At 48.1% G+C, this 18795-nt stretch overlaps 1 protein-coding gene across 6 annotated transcripts in view; it reads left to right on the forward strand.

Annotated features, from left to right (window-relative positions):
• Positions 1-18560, forward strand: part of LOC113215029 (acetylcholine receptor subunit alpha-like) — a 202496-nt gene extending 183936 nt beyond the window's left edge. For 3 of the 6 annotated variants that reach the window (XM_052265427.1, XM_052265430.1, XM_052265431.1), the window contains exons 4-12: positions 3010-3190; positions 4510-4647; positions 12315-12430; positions 12515-12683; positions 14092-14228; positions 14320-14469; positions 14567-14800; positions 16574-16901; positions 18151-18560. In XM_052265427.1, the coding sequence (XP_052121387.1) occupies positions 3010-3190; positions 4510-4647; positions 12315-12430; positions 12515-12683; positions 14092-14228; positions 14320-14469; positions 14567-14800; positions 16574-16901; positions 18151-18348 (1651 nt within the window). In that variant the 3' untranslated portion in view covers positions 18349-18560. Of the gene's footprint in view, positions 1-3009; positions 3191-4509; positions 4691-12314; positions 12431-12514; positions 12684-14091; positions 14229-14319; positions 14470-14566; positions 14801-16573; positions 16902-18150 lie in introns of all 6 variants that reach the window. The other 3 variants (XM_052265429.1, XM_052265428.1, XM_052265432.1) reach the window with 3 other exon arrangements.
• Positions 18561-18795: the final 235 nt, after the last annotated feature.

Consider the following 18795-nt stretch of genomic DNA (forward strand, 5'->3'; position numbering starts at 1 on the left):
CCCCGCCCCGCCCGCGTACATATCGCGCTCGTATTGACTCGCCAATCATTTCGCTGCACAGTCGGTGTGTTTATCGGAAAATATTTGCGCCTCGCGGAGTGTGCGATTCGCTTTGGAGGGGTGGAGAACCAAAAATAAAAATAATGGATGGGAATGAACAGCAGCAGCAGCATTGTGGGCGGACTCGGGCATCCTGCGGGAGCTCATCAACTTGTCAAATTAACGACAGCAAGTCGACTCCAGCGCGACTGCACTGTAGGCTGACGTGACTACGGATTACTGCTTCGCCGCACGCGTATTGGAAACGTTTGACAAAAATTGCTTCGGCAGACCGTGTGTTCGAGAGGGCGCGGCCATAGGCAACGTGTTGTGCTCCTCTCTGGAGGGTCCGTGATATTTTTACCCAGGGTTACAAATGTCCAGGCGTAAATAGCGGGTAAGGGGGATCACTGTAACGAAAAATCTATCTTAATTTGAAGAACACGAGTTTTGAAGCAACTCAAAAAACGAATTTGCTTATCAACATATTTGGGTGAGGGAGGGATAGGCCATGACTTTTGAATTGGGAGAGGGGGGGGGCGAGTCGTTCACAGCATTTGATCGTGTTCGGAAACTCACATCGTGTTTTTCAATGCCATCTTCCCAATCCTTCACCACGTCAGCTGCCAAGCGGGGGCCGAGGCGGGGGCTGTTCGCCTTGTCGTTCGTGCTGGTGGTGCTCACGGTGGTGGTATCGTGCTGGTGGAGCTGGCGGCGCTGCTGTACTTGAGCGCTAGCGCCAGGGCGAGCGGCACCATCAGCGACGAGTTGAGCGACATCTTCATTACCTAGGTCTAGGTACACAGAGGGGTGACTGTTATTCATTTGATGTCAATTTCGTTGATTGAAGGCTAATTCGAAGGGAATTCCCTTCAAAAACACGATTTTCTGCGTGTGGGGCACGTTGTTTCTAAACGACCTCCCCCCCCCCCCCCCCCGTTATTTCTTTTTTTCTGAAAAGCGTGGTGTTCGACAGACGGGGAGGGCGTGCCCTTCCCCTTACGCCCCTGGGGCCCGAGGGAGGGGTGCACATGCTCAAATTTGTCAAACTTTTGCGTCGCCATCCGGCCCCGGGCGCCACGCCACGCCACGGCGGCTCCCTTCCGCCCGCAAGTGGCCCTAACTGCGCCGGCCGGTGTGTAGGGGTTGCGGGGGTTTGGTCCGGGTCCCGTCGCCCCTGAGCCCGGGGGCCCTCTGTCCGGCGCTGTTTGAGCCGTCTCGCGCCTGCCCTGGGGCTCGGCAAAGTTTAGCCGCACCCCCTCGCTCACACCCATCCCCCCTTCACCCCTTCTCTCTCCCTCTCTCACTCATCCAGCGGCAGTCTTCGTGTTTGCCGAGCCCATGCATTGCGCCCCAACCGACCCAGCCGTCCTTTTGACCGCCCCCTAACCGCCTCCTCGACGTCTACAAGCTAGTCAGGCACTATTAAGGGGTCTCCACCTCTCGAAGACACGCTAAAGCAGTACTCTGTGGAACTGTTGCTGCTGCAAACCGGTTGAATTGCAAGTGTTAACCGCGGTTAAACCGTGAGTGTTAACCGGTTGAGCCGGAAGTATGTAAACCGGTTGAACTGTGAGTATTAACCGGCTGAATTGCAAGTATTAACCCGTTTGAGTGTTGCTTTGCAAGTGCTTGCCGGTTGGATACCTTACTGTTCGCCGGTTGAACTGCGAGAGTTGTGTACTGTTAACACGCGTCAGCGTTGTTGCCGAGGTCTGCGCGCACGCCTCGCCTCTGTCTTCGCGAGAATAATTCAGCAGCGCTCGGCCGGGCTTGGCAGCGAGTCTTGGCACCGCGCGGCCTCCTCGCCATATTCATGTAAACGAAACGCCAGCATGTTCCCCCGCGGTCGGTATGAAAGACCGGACTGCAGAAGGCGAGCAGCTGACTCCCATTGACTCTCTCAAGTCCCCCCCCCCTCTCTCTCTCTCTCTCTCTCCCCCTCTCACTCTCCACCACTTTCCGCTTTGTGGTGAAGGCGGGCATGGCGAGGGAGATATTCTTCTCTTTTGATGGGGCTTTGTTTTTGTTTTGTTTTCTTGTTTGTGTTTTTTTTTGTGGAAAAGGGGGGGGGGGGTCAACTATGATTGGACAAGATCAACATACATTATTGGCTCTGGTGTTGAATGTGAATGTACATGCTTTTGGTCTTTTTGTATTTAGCTACTTTTAGGTTATACTCTACGATACGTGTCTTGGTTTTACTATCCTGAGCATGTTTATCTGTCCTTCTTGCGACGGTTTTACTTTCTCTACAATTTCCTGGGCCCACGGCAAGCCCTTTGTAACACCAGGACACTCTTTGTTTCTGTGGTTTCATGAGCGACTTGCAATGACACCCAATTTTCAATCAAATTTACTAGAGAGCATATTCATTAAATTACCAATATATTAAAATGATGTAGTCGTATTTAACCAATTAGTGACTAAACAATCTATAACTTATTTGATAAAACTTCAGTAAACTTTTCTTCTAGAAGTGCCCGTTAAAAATGTGCTCTCTCAGAAACTTGCTTCATGTCTAAGTTCTGTGAAACCACGCACCGTCAAATTTGATGTGTGTTTGAATGCGGCCCCCCTTCCTGCTCTCCCTCACACAGGGACGATCACAGGTCCCAAAGTGAGTTCCAGGTGTCTCGATCTGTTTCAATATTTGTGTGCGAAATTTAAAGCTTCGCACTGGCATGCATTAATGGCATACGTTTATGCTTTTAAAAAGTAACGCAAAAGAATTGTATTTACAGTATAGTTTTCTATTGCGCAACAAGTACTTTCATCATATCGCTATAAACTTTGGATTACACACTAACTGGAAAAAAAAAGTTTACGAAATTTTGGAAGTTGTAACAGCTAGACAGAGGGGAACTAATAAACGAATCGAGTAACTGGAACAAGCTTGTTCAAACGCACGACTGGCTGGCAAGGCTGTGATAGGAGTGTGCACGAAAACCAAAACAATATTATTTCCAGTGCGGACGGCAACTTTGAGGTGACCTTAGCCACCAAAGCAACAATCTACCATGAGGGCCTGGTGGAGTGGAAGCCCCCCGCCATTTACAAGTCGTCTTGTGAAATAGACGTAGAGTATTTCCCTTTTGACGAACAGACGTGCGTTCTCAAGTTCGGTAGTTGGACGTACGATGGCTTTAAGGTGAGTGGAGTTATCTGTAGCGCCTCCCCTGTGCCTGTTAGTCAATGTGCCTCGCTCCAACGCACCCCGGTGTTTTGGATCAAGGCCTTCTAGGCCACGACCCCACGTTCACTGCGGCAAAAATATCAGCGGCATTTATTAACGTAGCGGACACTCGTTCTGTGCCCCATTATTGACACGCCACTCGGTGGAAATAACAGGGAGACTCTGCGAATAACGTCTGCAATCAAAGGTCCTGTGCGCGTGATGTGTTTCCCGCCCCCAACCTGATGGCCATAAACAGACCGCCGTTTGATGGCTCTGAGGGAGGCCACGTACTGTGGGAAACAAACTGCCGAAATGTAGAGAAAAAGAGGCGGAGCCACTCGAGTTGGCTGGGTATTGCACCTTACGCAGCAGCGCCTCCCCCTCTGTGCCCTAAATCCTCCTCACTCGGAGGGATATTTTTCGATGGGATTATTCATGCCATTAAGCTTTTGCCCCTCCACCCCGTAAGCCCCACTTCTGCCGTACAACGCTGACGCTACGCTACACACGCGTGAACACGTTGTTTGTTTCCGAAGCTGAAGGGAAGTGAAATCTTAATAGCCCCGAAAAACTTTCGTCTGCGATTCTTCTGGCACGCCTGCTGCCTCAACTTAGCCTCAGTTGAAAAAGCTTTGGCTTCACTTGGGAGACACCCCATGGGTTAAGCTTCCATTTAGATTTTCGCTTCGAGAACGTTCATGGGAACTGAAACATCTTGTGAACTGGGGCTGCGCATGGCGACGCACCCAACGGGGAAACGCGGGGCGAGTAGGGCAGGGGGCTGCCTTTAGGACGTGCGACGCGCATTACCATACTGCATGCCCTTGGCGGGACTACGAATATCATGGGCCCCAATCTGGCCAACGGTCACCATTGGAGTCTATACAGACCCCATAATATTTGTACCCTCTTCCCTCTGGGCACGTAGTGCGCGCACGGCCCCTCTCTGGTATTGGTGTCGCAGTGAATGTGGCGCGGGTACGACCCAAAGGCCCCGACACAACGCGTCCAACACTCCCGATGAGAGTAGCTTTGGCCCTCTTTCTCACGGCTTTGGTACAGATACGGTCGTTCTTACAAACGGTGAAAACTGTAGTCTCACGTATTCGCTTGAGTAGAGAGTTGGCTTGCAACCGCTGAAGGGTTTTAGGAACGAGATGAAAACGGCGCGGACCAACACCTTTGCCTCGCTTTGAGTTGGGAGCGTGTAGCAGTAGCAGTAGTTCTTCTCTAAGACACGGTTGGTGCCAGTGATCGTCATGAGGCGTGTTTGTGTGTTGTTCTGTTGGCAGCGCGGACGGCAACTACGAGGTGACACTGATGACAAAGGCAACCGTCTACTTCTCTGGGTTGGTGGTGTGGCAACCGCCGGCTGTATACAAATCTTCCTGTGCCATCGATGTCGAGTTCTTTCCCTACGACGTACAGACGTGCGTGTTGAAGTTAGGGAGTTGGACGTATGATGGGTTTAAGGTGATCCTAACCTCGAAGATGCTATACTAACTGGCCATGCAATATTCCCTACCTTTGCACTTCAAGGGCTTTGGATGTGCTTGTCAGTTTATTTTTTTATTCAACGTAGTCCTTTTTGAGATATTGAGGTCTCGGAATGACAGATCACTTAAGAAAGGTACACTTAGATTTTGCATTAACATAACTGACAAGCTTCCAGGACTCTTCAGCCATTTACTTTTATTTTCATTTTTATTTATTGTATAAATGTTCCCGATTTATTTATTTTTTTTTTGTTCCCGTTCAATTTTGTTTTCAATGTGCCATTCTGTTGACACCATTTTTTTAGTTTCTTATGTCGATGTTTCGTACGTGAACACAAACATGCCCGTTTATCTCCTTCCACCAATTTCTGCCCATTTTCACGTTTCTTCTTACATTTTCTCTTTCCTTTTGTTCTATTCTTCCTAATCTCTCTCTACAATCTATCTTTTCTATCAATGGTTTTGTCGTTAGTCCCTCTGCCTCTCTCCCATTCCAAGTTACACCCCTTGAAACATGATATACTAGACACGACACTACGGGCGGCCTTAACAGCATTGCTCTGCTATGTTTAAAAGAAAATGAGGCCTAAAATGAATAAAAAGTATAGATCAAATCGATGAAATTTGGCTTAGTATCGTTCTTATGCCATGGCCGCTTTAACACAATTGCACTCTAACATGACAATCGGAAAACAATGCACTATACGCAACACGTTGCAGTACAAATTTTAAACCCTGGATATAAGGAAAAGGTATAAAATTGGTTCGGACAATTAAAAAAAATGTATCTTTTGATTTTAAGAAATGTGAATTCTTTTTAAAAAAAAAATATTTATACTTCTTACCCCAAGGACGGTCATCTGGAGAACACTTAACAGCAGTAATATAGATAGGTGGCAAATTTCGCATGGTAAAACTATGAACAGGCAATGTCAGAGCATGTCCTAGTTTTGTACATGCATCGTGAACTTGCACTGTCCTTATCTAGAAGGGGGCGTATTGGCGCACTCGGAGAGCCGTCGGACGGTAGGTGGTGAGTCACCGAGGCACGTAGCAGCACAGACCAGTAAAGTACCGTCAGAATGTGTTGTAGTAGAAAGAGGACGTGGTGAGCGCACAAAAAAGAAACAACCGAATTGTGCATGGCGTGAAACTAACATAAATGCTTTTTTGGCTTGTGTAACGCGACTTAATTTCAGTGCAAGCCATACTATTAGGTAGAAAAGCAATGGCTGCAATAAAAGAAAGTAAGAAAAAAAATAAGCAGCGGGATTGAAGCGAGGAGTTAAAGTCACCTCTAGAATCAAACAGTATGCCCGATAGCCGGACAGCTCTCTCGATTTTAATGGGCGTTACTTCAAGAGCAACGACTTGGGCTGCGGTTGCGACAGTAGCGGGGGGGGAAGTCCTTGCGCAATTTTATTTTTTCGAATATGGTATTTCGAGGAAGCGCGGAGCGAAAGTAAACACAACACAGAAACGTGAAATACGTGGTATATACAATTAAGGAGAGCGCAGAGCGAGAGCGCAAGCGCAAGAGCAGCGAGGAGCGCAGCAGAGGGCGTGCAGGACCCTTCGGGCTCGCATTCGGGTACCTTCGGCTTCCCTTTCGGGCCGGAGATCTTCGCCACCGCTGTCAAGGAGGGTCACTACCGCTGTCCGGCGCCGCGCGCTGGGCGGACCTCCGGCCCGAAGGGCAGCCGAAGGTACCCGAATGCGAGCTCGAAGGGTCCCGCTGCTCTTGCGCTCTCGCTCTGCGCTCTCGCTCTGCGCTCTCCTAATTGTATATACCAACGTTCAGGTCTTATCTTTCTTATTTCCGCTCGGTGCTCTTTTGAAATGCCTAATAACGTTTAATCGAGATGTGCATTTATGTTGCTTAGTTTGGTCCAGCCCGCTTGTCTGTCGCGAAAAAGAGTCGTGCATTTTGCCACCAGTAGTCCAACTCTAGGGCACGTTGGTGTAAAAGCTGCGCTTCACTCAGAAGTGGACTAACATACAATCTTTCATACAAGCTCTTGGAATTTTTGTGAGGGACTTCGTCCAAACCACGTGATTTTAGTGTACCTTAACATTATAGGGTCTCCTAAGGATCGGGACGGTCATTGGAGTCCACAGGGATTCCAATATTTTGACCATCGAATACAAGATATCATAGGGATACTAAGAACTCCAATAAACGTCCTCATAATTTCGGGTCTCTACAATATTTAGATCACGTTAATGTCCTGTGGTTTGGGCAAAGCACCTTTGTCTCTATTTCATAAATTTTAGAAAACAGCATATTCCTTACGTGTAACTGAACATCTTTCACAGAGTTACATGCCCCCATAATAGATACGTAAGTGAGGCGTAGAAAATGGCCAGCGTCTTTGTCTATCTGAAACTCCATCCTCTCTATCTCTCTGTCTGTTTCCGATTCTCTGCCAATAACTGTTCTCATTCTCCCACTAGAAGTTCTAATAAGCTTTGACGTTTCCCTATAAGAAATGGACGTTTTATACCTTTTCCCTACCAGAGAGAAGCAAAAGATTACTACGAACAGATTTTGGCCATTTGCTTGAACTCTACATGACACAATACATTGCACCATCCGTAATAATTTCCATTAAATACAAGTGAGAGCTAAATTTTGTGTCAAACGCCCCTTGCGTTTTGCACACCTGGTAACTCAAAATAAGTGGATGAGATCACCGAATGCATCGCTGCATATGCAAAGCCAAAAACAAACCGAAGATAAGCTTAAGACCCAGGGCGCCAACAGGCAGAGTCCTCGAGTGGGAGTGCACAGCAAGTGGCTAAAATGCTACTTTTATTTTCATGCTCATTGTTTCCGGTTGTGTATGGGCTGAACAGTGGGCCGCTCGACCGACTCTGGCTAAGCTTCGGCTCAGTTACCAAGAGCGGGTGCGGTGCGGCCCGCGTTCTGGAGGGTGTAACATCCTGCCCGGACCTCAGTTGCAGTCACCTATATATTGTCAACTGTGAACGGCGCAAAACTTTGCAGTGAAACATCAAATATCGGTGACTGCGGAATAGGGTTAGAGTTGTCAGAAAAAGTGGGTGAAACCTCGCAATAGCACACCCGCGTAAAGCGGGCCGTATCGACGCATGTCTACCAGGCGACCTCACTGCACGTGTGCGCAGATGTCGCTCGATAGGTAAGCGAAGATCTGCGCCAGCTACACGCAGTTGTGCTCCTGCTGGTTAAATATCTAACTTTTTGTCAACACTGGAATAGGACGTTCCCATTGTACTCTCCAGCGGTTGCCAGTGGTCGCCGCCAGCTCAACCTTCGACCTTTAACAGAGGGGATGATAGATTCGTCGCTCTGGCGAGGCCTGCGTCACTTACTGTACGCCATCACTCCCGGACTCTAGGATACGTCAAACGCCTGCCGTTGCGGAAGGAGCAGACCTATGAGCCGAAAGTGAAAAGTGGCATCCCGAGATAAAATTATCATCACAGTTTGGCCGCCTGACCGCGAAGTTCCAAAGCGCGCTAACTGTTTCTGACTTCTCCTTGTGTTGGCAGACTTTTGGAGTACCCTGTTAACTTTGGTTGGCTATATTTTCCCGACTTCGTTTTCACAAAATGATTATGAAACTAATAAGAATTTTTTTCAAAATGACCTAGATTATGGGGATGTTTTTTTTAACACAGACAATTTCTATTTGAAAAAAAGCCCCGTTTGCTTCTCTGTCGACTTGAGTTCATACTACTTCGGTCCGCATAGTTATTCTCAGTTCACACTGCCACAGAGTTGAGAGCGGTGTAGTTTTTGTGCGTATGATTTAACGTGGATGCGCGAGACCACACGGTGGTCATGCCGCGCTCAATGTGTCCAGGAGTGGAGAGTCGCGAGCGGCGTCTGGGCGGATGAATGTGAGATTTCTCATAGTAACAAGGTGGGCGAGCTGGCGTGTCTTAGGGCAGGTAGTGTGAGGCAGAGAGAGCCGTCGCAGACGAGGCGAATACGAGAGTTGTTGGCTCCGTCCGGACGTGTTTGTTCGCTCGCGTTTCTCCCCCCTTTACGACTTTAACTGGCGGCAGTGATAGTTCCAATACAAAATAGGTTTCATCTCATAAGCATTTAAAAAAAAGTACATCGTTGTGACTTGGTTCGGAGGCACCTTTATGAGAAAAAATAATTACTAGTATCTCTTCTGCTCCTAGGGACCTTAGTAGTATGTACGTGTATCATGATGTCTCGAATTTTAAAAAATCTGCTAATAATCAACTGCACAAAATACTACTGAGAGCGCCCTGTATATAACATTTTTTCGAAAAAAAATTCTCAAGCCAAAGTGCCGTAAACATAGCGTCAATAACTTTGTAACTTTTAAAAATAAAAATATTTAAACCATATCAGAGCGATTCCTTCCCTACACGACACATTCGCTTAAACCCTCACATTGCTGTAGAGAGAGAGAGAGAGATCCCCAAGTGAAGCGATCGGGACCCGCTACATTTCTTGCATATTTGTTGTGTTTTCGTATGCATCTTTCTTTTGATTTTGAAACATTAGATTTCCGCATGACTCGCTGCTTCTGTAGTATTTTGTTCGTTTTGTGTGACGCAACCATTTTTGAAAGTAGTAAATAGTGAGTAAGTTTTTTTTCGTATTCCAAAGAGAATACGTTTTTATCCAGTTTTTGAAACTAGATTTTTCATACATGGAAAAGACAATTTTTAAATGGCCAATTTTTAAGGCCGTTTTGTAGCGCACAATCGTAACATTCAACTCTGCACTTTTGGTGATGCCAGAAATCTTTTGGATGTTTAGTTCCTTGATATTTATGTGCATTTTGTACCGGTATAGAGAGATCTTTTTGTGGAAAGTATTTTTACCACTCTGGTTCATATTGATTTTTGGAACCAGATTTGTTAATTTTGTATTTTTGTTTTGTTTAAAAGTAAAATGAACTATTTCGTGCCTCAAATATTCGTGATTTTTGAAGTAATTGCTGATTGTTTTTTTAAATGATTGTCACAAAGGTGATGAGTTTTGTTCCCTACGTAGCCACTTCCATTTTTTACGAAACGACAACCCGCCCCGTGTATTTTGTATCAGTTTTCAACCAATAAAATTAAACATTATTTTGTTCTGACTAAAATGGAAATAGTTCGTTTTACCCTAACTGAACCTGGTGCTTCTCCATATGAGCAACCTCTGTCGGTGTATTTCTATTGCAGCTCATCCATTATCGATAATGTTAAACGTGTACTACTCTTTGCAAAATCCACTTTTCTCACAGTTTGCACCGTGCACTGACCCGACTGTGTTGAAATGTAAGCGGGCGCGTCACCAGAACTACTTCCCGTCTGGGCAATACCTCCGTTGAGCAGGTCCCCGTCTGGGCAATACCGCTGTCGAGCAGGTCCCAGGATGACGGATCTCGGCCGGTTGTCTGAACACACCTCACTTTGCAGTAAACAGTTATTTCTCACCCACCTTAAACCACCATCCTGTACGTAAATGCTAGGCATGCAAGGGGACTTTCTCAGGAACTATAATCGTTTGGTCTCTTTCTTCTTGTTCTGCCTCCTCACACTAATTTGTAAGGCTTTATTTACCGTACATCGCATGTGTTCTCGATTAAAAGTTACTGGTGTGCGAGCACATGGATTCATAGATTCTTTGTCATCTAGTAGTTTATTTCCCGTGCAGTCAAAGAGGTTTTCCCGGCAAATATTTATTATTTACTATGAATATCATTAAAATCGGAACACCATTTTGTGCTTCAGGATAAGAAAATACTGGACTTTTCGAACTCCATACAACCCTATTTAAATTTCATAAAACCCTTTTCTCATTTGTCCTATTTCCAATTTTATGTTGCGTTAGATTCTTAAAATTATAGAATCCATGAAAACAATTTGGTGCATTGAGAATGAGTCCCGCATAAGGATCAACAACTGTAGGCATTGTCAGGAAATCTCAACCCAAAATATTTTGCAATCGGCACTTATACTAAGTCATGTGTATACCATTCGTGATTAAATCCACCTTTTTGGGTTCATTTCATAACGCAGTACCCACATCCTTTCGGCCACACAACAGACAGAAACACCATGCGACAATACGCTTAGGTTACCTCTCCGATATCGACAGTACGCAATGACTGCAACGACTCCGATTTGGCAAAACCTTATACGCCTTTCCCGCCACTTCCTCACTCATTTTACAACAGAAATAAGTCTAATTTGTTTTTTTTATTTTTATCAAGAGCCACCTCCGTCCTTACGCATCCCGGCCATTTCAACAGGTTTTTCGAGGACCACCAGAAAACCGCACGTACGTCTAGAAACTTCAAGAAAAATTCTTTTTTCATGAATCATTTTAATTTTAGCCAGTTTTGGCACTAGTCTTCAATCTAAATAGTATTCAAACAACCTATCAACCCATCAACCGAACGCGATGGCACGCTTTTCACTTGTTCCAGGACCGATGCCGAATTCAGCAGCGTGTCACCAATATGTTTATTAGGTCTTTCATGGATTTTTGTCCCGTTTCTGCTGTAATATTCGCTGTCTCGAGTCGGGGCAAAGGAAAATGCAGTTTACAAAGTTTTAGTAGACGTATGTGATGTATGAACTTTTTTAGGGTACTACTCTTCTTTCCCTGCAAAGCTGGACATGCGGATGACCGACGCTCGAATCAGCGTTAGTGACTGTTTTACTGACCTCTGTATTTTATATATTTGCGCATAATGCCGCTTTTACCTGTAAACAACGGATTCTACCAGAGTCGTAAATAAAATTTCATTATGGAGCCTTGTAGATTTTGTTGGCTGTGGCCAATAAATTAACCTAAACATCTTATGCCTGTGTACGTGATAAATATAATAGGTTTTGTGATGTTTACAGTTGCCGCACCGGCAGTTATCTTCGGGTCGGTTCAAACCAGAGAAGACATTCTACGAACAATTTTTATATGAGCAACTTTTGACTTCCATGATAGAGGGAACGAATGGATATTAAACACCATCTTGGCTGGATATTTTTTTAAACAGCATTCCAATATGATGGATTATAGAAGTCACACAAATTTTCTGTGTCATATTTTAATAATAATAAATGTCCATGATCATGATCTGTTCGTTCTTCTAGTTTGGGTCCCACTCTCTCAGTATGCTGCTGTATGTCCCGCTTTGTAGATAATTAGTAAAAAGTTTCCCGGCACAATTTTTACCAATTAGAATTTTTAAGTAACACGCGATAAATAACGCTGCAACCTGAAATTTTTGGTCATTTTTTTGTGCCAAGGGTCACTGCTGCACTATTTATGTAGGAAATCGTTAGTCCGAAACAACGGGAAATGTGTCAAATCAGATTTTTGAAGACACGCATTTCAAAATAGAAGAGCAATTTTTTTTAAAAAAAGAACTGTCTTGTCCAATCAAAAATACAACAAATCAAATAAATGTCATATAATTTTCTTTAAAACTGCTTCAGGAAACGATCCTTAGTTTCGGTCTAACTTTTGCTTTTGTGTAGGGGAGGGTGGATCAACCCAATCATGGCGTAGTCAATGGTAAAGGCTCGCTTAAAGGGACTGTATATGGTATGTACTAACATCTGGATCGGTGCTGTCGCAGGTGGACCTGAGGCATATGGATGAAAAGACTGGCTCAAATGTTGTGGACGTTGGCGTCGACCTATCCGAATTTTATATGTCAGTCGAATGGGATATTTTGGAAGTCCCCGCCGTAAGGTAAACGACCGTCGCAGATGCCACGCACTCCTGGCTCACCCTCCGCGCCGCCCTAAACGATGCTCTTCTTTCTTTCCTCCGCAGAAACGAAAAGTTTTACACTTGTTGTGATGAACCATACTTAGATATAACTTTCAATATTACGATGAGGCGGAAGACGCTGTTCTACACGGTCAACATCATCATCCCGTGCATGGGCATCTCCTTCCTCACCGTGCTCACGTTCTACCTCCCGTCGGACAGCGGGGAGAAGGTGAGTCTTTTATCTCCGGCTGAACCGGGCCGCCTTGGGACCAATTACAAATGAGAATTACAGCGGCCCTCTCGCACCGACTCCTTTATAGGCGCCAGGGTTCAAGTATACCTTCTATATTGCGGTTGCTTCCCCCCTACCTCCGCCCACCCTCCCTTCTTTCTGGCCCTCTCTTTCCTCATTCTCTTCGTGATTTCCCCCACGGTGAAGCACTTGCGCGCCAGCTTGAATACAGCACGTGGGGCACTCATCGAGGGTTATTTTGGATGTGAGGGGTGAAATATATTTGGTAGACGGAGACGCTATTTTTTCGTAGGGGAAAAACACAGTTACCTCAATAAACCAAATCTCGAATTTTGGACCCAGCCGACTGTTGGTAAATCTACCACTAAGATTTAAGATGCAACTCCATTACTGTATACACGCACATTACTATGTACTAGCTTCTTGGTTAGGGTGGCTGGATAGAACCCTGGGAGCCCAGAGTAGCTAACCGATCGTACACGGTGCGCGACTAGGAGGGGTGGTGGGGCCGGGCTGGTCCGAGGGAAAAGTTTTGCAGCGATCATCCTGCATGGCTGGGCCCGCCGGCCTGGCTACAGGGCCAGGGTGTCGAGGTGGGGTGGGAGATGTGCCGCGGAGAACTCGGTCAAGGTTTAGCTGGGCGGGGTGTGGCGCGGCGGGGCTGGCAGCAATGGGGCACGGGGTCCCCGGGGGCAAGGCGTTACGCACGGAGTCATGCAGAGATAGAGGGGCCAGTGTTTCCACCCACCTGCATCCATTTCGGTAAAAAGAGATAGGGGGCGGGGCGCACTCTCTCTCTCTCTCTCTCCGGGGGGATTCTGGATTCAGATAGAAAGGAAGGGGGGGTGTGGAAGCCCTCGAAGGTTTCCGAAAAAATTTCTGGAAAAAATGGAATATTTAAAAAAAATTACGGAAAATTTTCCAGATCCCGGGTGTTTTCCGTTATTCTGGAAATTTTCGGGAATTTTCGGAAATTTACAATCCAAGAGGTGCGGCTGGTGGGATGGCCAGCAGCCGAGGCCCACTCGAGGGCCTCGATGGCCTCGTTAGCGCCCCCCGCGTCCGCGAGGCCCTGGACCCGCTCAGTGCAAGCGATAAGAGATAATTACCTGCAAAGGGCAGCTGGGCCAGGGATTCCACTTCCGCTCTCTCTCGCTCTCTCTCTCCCTCCCTCTCCCCCCACCCCACTATCCGAAACCCAATGCCCGCTACTAACAATCCTTGGGGATATTACAACAGTTTTCCGGTTCCGGGTGCTTCGGATTTGCACCCCCTTCCTTTGGGCGGCAACTCTCATTGACAGCCTTACTTAATTGCCTTGATTTTCACAAACCTCCCCTTTTTTAAAAAAATAAATAAAAATAATCTTTTTGTTTTGTTTCAGGTGACATTATCAATTTCAATTCTTATCTCACTCCACGTGTTCTTCCTCCTGGTTGTTGAGATCATTCCCCCGACTTCCCTGGTCGTACCATTACTAGGAAAATACCTCATTTTTGCTATGATCTTAGTATCAATAAGGTAAGCATGGTCAATCGGTTCAATCGGTTAAGTTATTGTTCGAATACTATTTCACTTACCGACCCTACCGTGTACTTTTCCCTCCCCACAGTATATGCGTGACCGTGGTGGTCCTCAACGTCCACTTCCGGTCACCGCAGACGCACAAAATGGCCCCCTGGGTCAAAAGGGTGTTCATCCACATCCTGCCTCGGCTGCTGGTGATGCGCAGGCCGCAGTACCAGTTCGAGGCAAACCGGTGGTGAGTGATTCACGACCGGAAAAGGCAAACCGGGCGTTTTTTTTTTTTTTGTTTTTCTTAATTTGAACTGCAAGTTAACACATCTTTCGTTGCGCAGGTTCACGCCGGCCACGGTGATGCTGAGGTCGTTGCAGGACGACGACTCCTGCTACGGCCCGTTCCAGGCGGCACCCTGCCCGGACGAGATGCAGAGGATGCACGGCGCGCAGGCGCACCAGGCCCACCAGGGCACCAAGAGGGCGACGGTCCTCGCCGGCCTCGAGGGCCACGAGTCGTCGTCGGACACGTCGCATCCGAGGACGCCGTCCAAGGAGGACCTCTCCCCACTCAGGTGAGGCGCCGTCGTATTGCGTTGTATGGCAGGGGATCAGGATCACGTACCCTACGGAAAAGGGAGGGTACGAATATCATGCCTCAAGGACCACTGTGACCCGTTTTTTGACACCACACTTGATATTTGTACCTCTCGAGTGCAAATATCACTCCCCCCCTCTATGAAAAGTTCCGGATTGCCGTAGGTAATATGTATCGGAACCCCTATGTTATTTATACCTTTGGGGTTAAAGTAAAAGTATTCTGTGTTCCCTGTGATGTTCATACCCCCGTGGGACACGTAGTATGTGCCCGGCCCCGTCGCAGGGCTGACGGCCACGATGGTCAGCGGCGCTGTCTGCTCGCACTCCCTTTTTCACAGGCCGGAGGTCTCCTCCCGGAGTTCCCACCCGGAGGGTTTGTTTGACGTCCCAGATGGCGACGGCGCGCTGCCTGCCGGCCTTTCGCATGAATATTCAGGTCCGGCGCGCCCCGCCTCGCGCGACGCGTCTCTCCCGTCCTTCTTCAGGCGGAGGATTCCCACGGATCTCTTTAGTGGAGCAGCAGCCCGCGCCGCGCCACGCCCGGCCACCGCAGTCGATATCTCATGCATTTGTCCCGAGGCAAGAAAAGGAGGGGAGGGGGGGGGGAGAATCCAGGACAAGAGTGATAGGGCGGCTGTCCCTGATGGGTCCGCAAGAGGACCTCGGCGACCTGGCGCGCGTGCACAGCAATGCGAGCTGGAATAGTTTGGACTGGACCTTAAAGGTGGATTCAGAGTTCCCTAAAGGCGAGCGTGATTCTCACGCAAAGCGTGATTTTCACGCCCGGCATGATGAGAGTCGATCCCTGATTGGCTGCGTGAAGCTTACGAAGCGTGAAAATCACGCCTGGCGTGAAAATAACGCTTGCGTTTCGTGAACTCTGAATCCACAACGGAGGCGTTTTAGTGCTTTCACAAAGAACGCCTATGTCCATTTCGTAGTTCAGCACGAGACCGTGTGTCTTCGTAGACGTAAATATAGAGGTACAAGGTCGCAACCAAGTGCCTTGAACGCGCTTTGAAAGACTCGTTTAACAGTAAAAATTTATTTTCCCTGAAGTTTAGTCAACATTATCTTCAGTTTAGGCTCTTTATTGACAATAATGTTTAAAAGTATAAAGTATTAAAGAGTAAAGATTGGAATGATGGTTCCTCGTATCTGAACCCTGAGTGGGGCAACTCTGCTGGGAGTTTAGGCGCGGGTCGCCCTGCCTCCGGGTCGCCCCGTCCGGCGCGGCATCCGGACACGCCGTCGCAAGCAGAAATAACGTACACAAGGGGAAACTAAATTGTTGGTGCGAGAAAAGTTGCGAAACCGCACAGCAGAGGGTGTCCAGGACGATGTCCCCTCGGCGCCGTGCCTCGGTCGCGCGGCCCCCGCCCCCGCGTCGTCCTTGGCAGCATCCTGGGGGGGGGGGAGTAGAGAAGAACACCCAGTCCGAGGTCGAAATACGCGACAGAAGTTGCGCAAACTTTCGCCAATACTTTGATAGCAAATGAGGTTGGTCGCGGGCCCTGCGCTGCCCCATCACATTGTATACCTGCTTCAGCTACAACGGCGTCGTCTAGCCTCTACCCCGAGGGGTACAGGATACTTCAATAAAATAAATTAAGGCGTAAAGACTGATGACCTAAGTGTGCAACTGCAAGTTGAATTCTTGTAAGTGCCCAACTTGGAAGCTGGGCACTCTCAAATGTGTAACTCCCCCGTTGAACACTTCCTTAGGCTCCTCTCTTTCTGCCCCGCAGCCTCCTGGACGGCGGCCCCTTCGGCGGCTCGTGCCTCATCCACGGCCCGGGGGCGATCCGGGACCCGCCCGACGAGGAGATGCGCGAGACGCTCTCGGACCGCGAGGACACGACGGGCTGCTGCTCGGCCGTGCGGACGTGCGGGGGCGGCACCCGGCCGTCCTCGCCGCCCGGCGGCCGCGGCGCCGCCCCCGGCCAGATCCTGGTGCCGCTGCCGCCCCAGGGCCACCGCTTCTCTCACGCGCACTGCCCCCCGCAGGTGCACCGGTCGTGCTTCTGCGTCCGGTTCATCGCCGAGCACACCAAGATGCTCGAGGACTCGACCAAGGTGAGTTATTTCGCACGTAGGGATTGTCCCAAAGGAAGGGAACGAAAAGAAAATTAAATATTTTCAGAAGATTAGGAAGTATAATGTAACTTTTGGGGGGGAAATTGAGACATTTTGAGAAAAATTCTTGGAAACTTTTCTGAAATCCTTTATTGGAAAATTAAAATCCCAAAATTTTACTAGGAAGAACATGAATAAAATTGAAATATTTTCAGAAAGATTGGACAATGATTTAACATTTTAGGAAAAACAATGAGACATTTTGAAAAAATTCTTGAAAACCTTTTCTAGAATACTTTTTTCAAAACTTAAAATCTCTTATTTCGCACACACGCTCTCTCTCTCTCTTTTTCTGTCCGCCGCGGGGCGGGTAAATTGTTTTTCTACAAGTTTAATTTGTTTTATCTGGCTCCGGCGCTAGTGCGGCGGGGGTCTAAGCCAGCTTGGGGGGCCCCCCCTCATCCCCTCGCAGGGAGCGCCAGGGGCCGCTAGGCGTGCCACGCTTTTGTCCTACAAATTTCCATTTGACTTTGCCTCTCCCTTCCCTCCTCTCCCCTCCTCCCCCTTTTCCTTTTCCTGGATGCGCTCGGCCTCTAACTCTCTCTCTCCTCCGCCCTATATCCACAGTGCTACGCCTACACAACAGCTCAGACCCCACCACCACCCTCTCATTGCTCATTCCTCCTGTACCTTCCTATATCAACCGCTGGTACAACTGCGGGCTGAGAGTTGGATTCACGCATCAGAGACTCGACTGGAGCTGGGGCAGCCGGGCTCTCCCGGGAGAGACCGCGCGCCTGGACCGTATGGAACTTTGTGTGGAGCCCACTCGGTAAATGGAGAGGACAGTAATTTAAAAGAAGACCAACTTTTGGCAAGTTAAGAGGCTAAAAATGTGCCGCCCCCAAAAGACGACCAAAATTTGGAACTCAAAAAGGACTGCCAACATTTTGGCAAGTTAGGCGACCACGGCGTTTAGAGTGGAGACTGTGTACAACGAAGTCACAATGGCGGAGCCGGAAACACTGACCTCGGATGCTGCTCTCTTGTGGTCTCCTGCTATCTGCCCCCCCCCTCTTTTTCTCCCTCTCTCTCCCGAACCACCACCGCCTTTGAACTAGTTCTACTGCTGAACACAAGTTGGGCTTTTGTGTTTGTGCTGCATTCTGCAACCTCTTTTCAAGACAGCCAAAATTCTTTAAATAAAAGAAAAAAGAATTAAAATGGCGCTTTGTCGCATGTTTCACAGGTCAAGGAGGACTGGAAGTACGTGGCCATGGTGCTGGACAGGCTCTTCCTGTGGATCTTCACGCTGGCGGTGCTCGTGGGCACGGCGGGGATCATCCTCCAGGCGCCGTCCCTCTACGACGACCGGATGCCCATCGACAAGCGCTTCGCCGACGTGGTGCGGAACGCGACGCCCGTCAGATGCCCGCCGCCAAACTAGCCTTGTTGTTGCATACACACACACTCAGAAAAAGTGTTGTTGTTGTTGTTTGTTGTTGTTGATGATAATGATTCTTTTGACGCGAAAATTTTTCCCGCGCAGCGTTGAAAGCCATGAACACTGCCAAAGATAATAAGCAGAGCACTGACAGACACACTCAGCTATTGTTTTTATGTGTTGTTGTTTTTTAAGAAAAGTATTTCTCATAGTGAGCTTAAATACTGCCGAGTCGACTTATCGTTTTTTCTACAAAAGGCAGAGATTTCATTTCAAACAAAAGAGAAACTTTTAAATCTACGGCGTAGGTGTTATATTTCATGACCAGATGCGCGAGGCACTCCCCCCCTCCCCCTCCCCCTCGGGGGCGCGGCGCAGAGCCCATTGCTCACGCAGCCCCACGGGGGGCGCACACCCCCTCTGCTGCCGCTACCCCCCGGGGGCACCCCC

Source organism: Frankliniella occidentalis, unplaced genomic scaffold (genome assembly GCF_000697945.3).
Source record: "Frankliniella occidentalis isolate FOCC.00 unplaced genomic scaffold, Focc_3.1 Scaffold27, whole genome shotgun sequence".
Classification (NCBI taxonomy): Eukaryota; Metazoa; Arthropoda; class Insecta; order Thysanoptera; family Thripidae; genus Frankliniella; species Frankliniella occidentalis.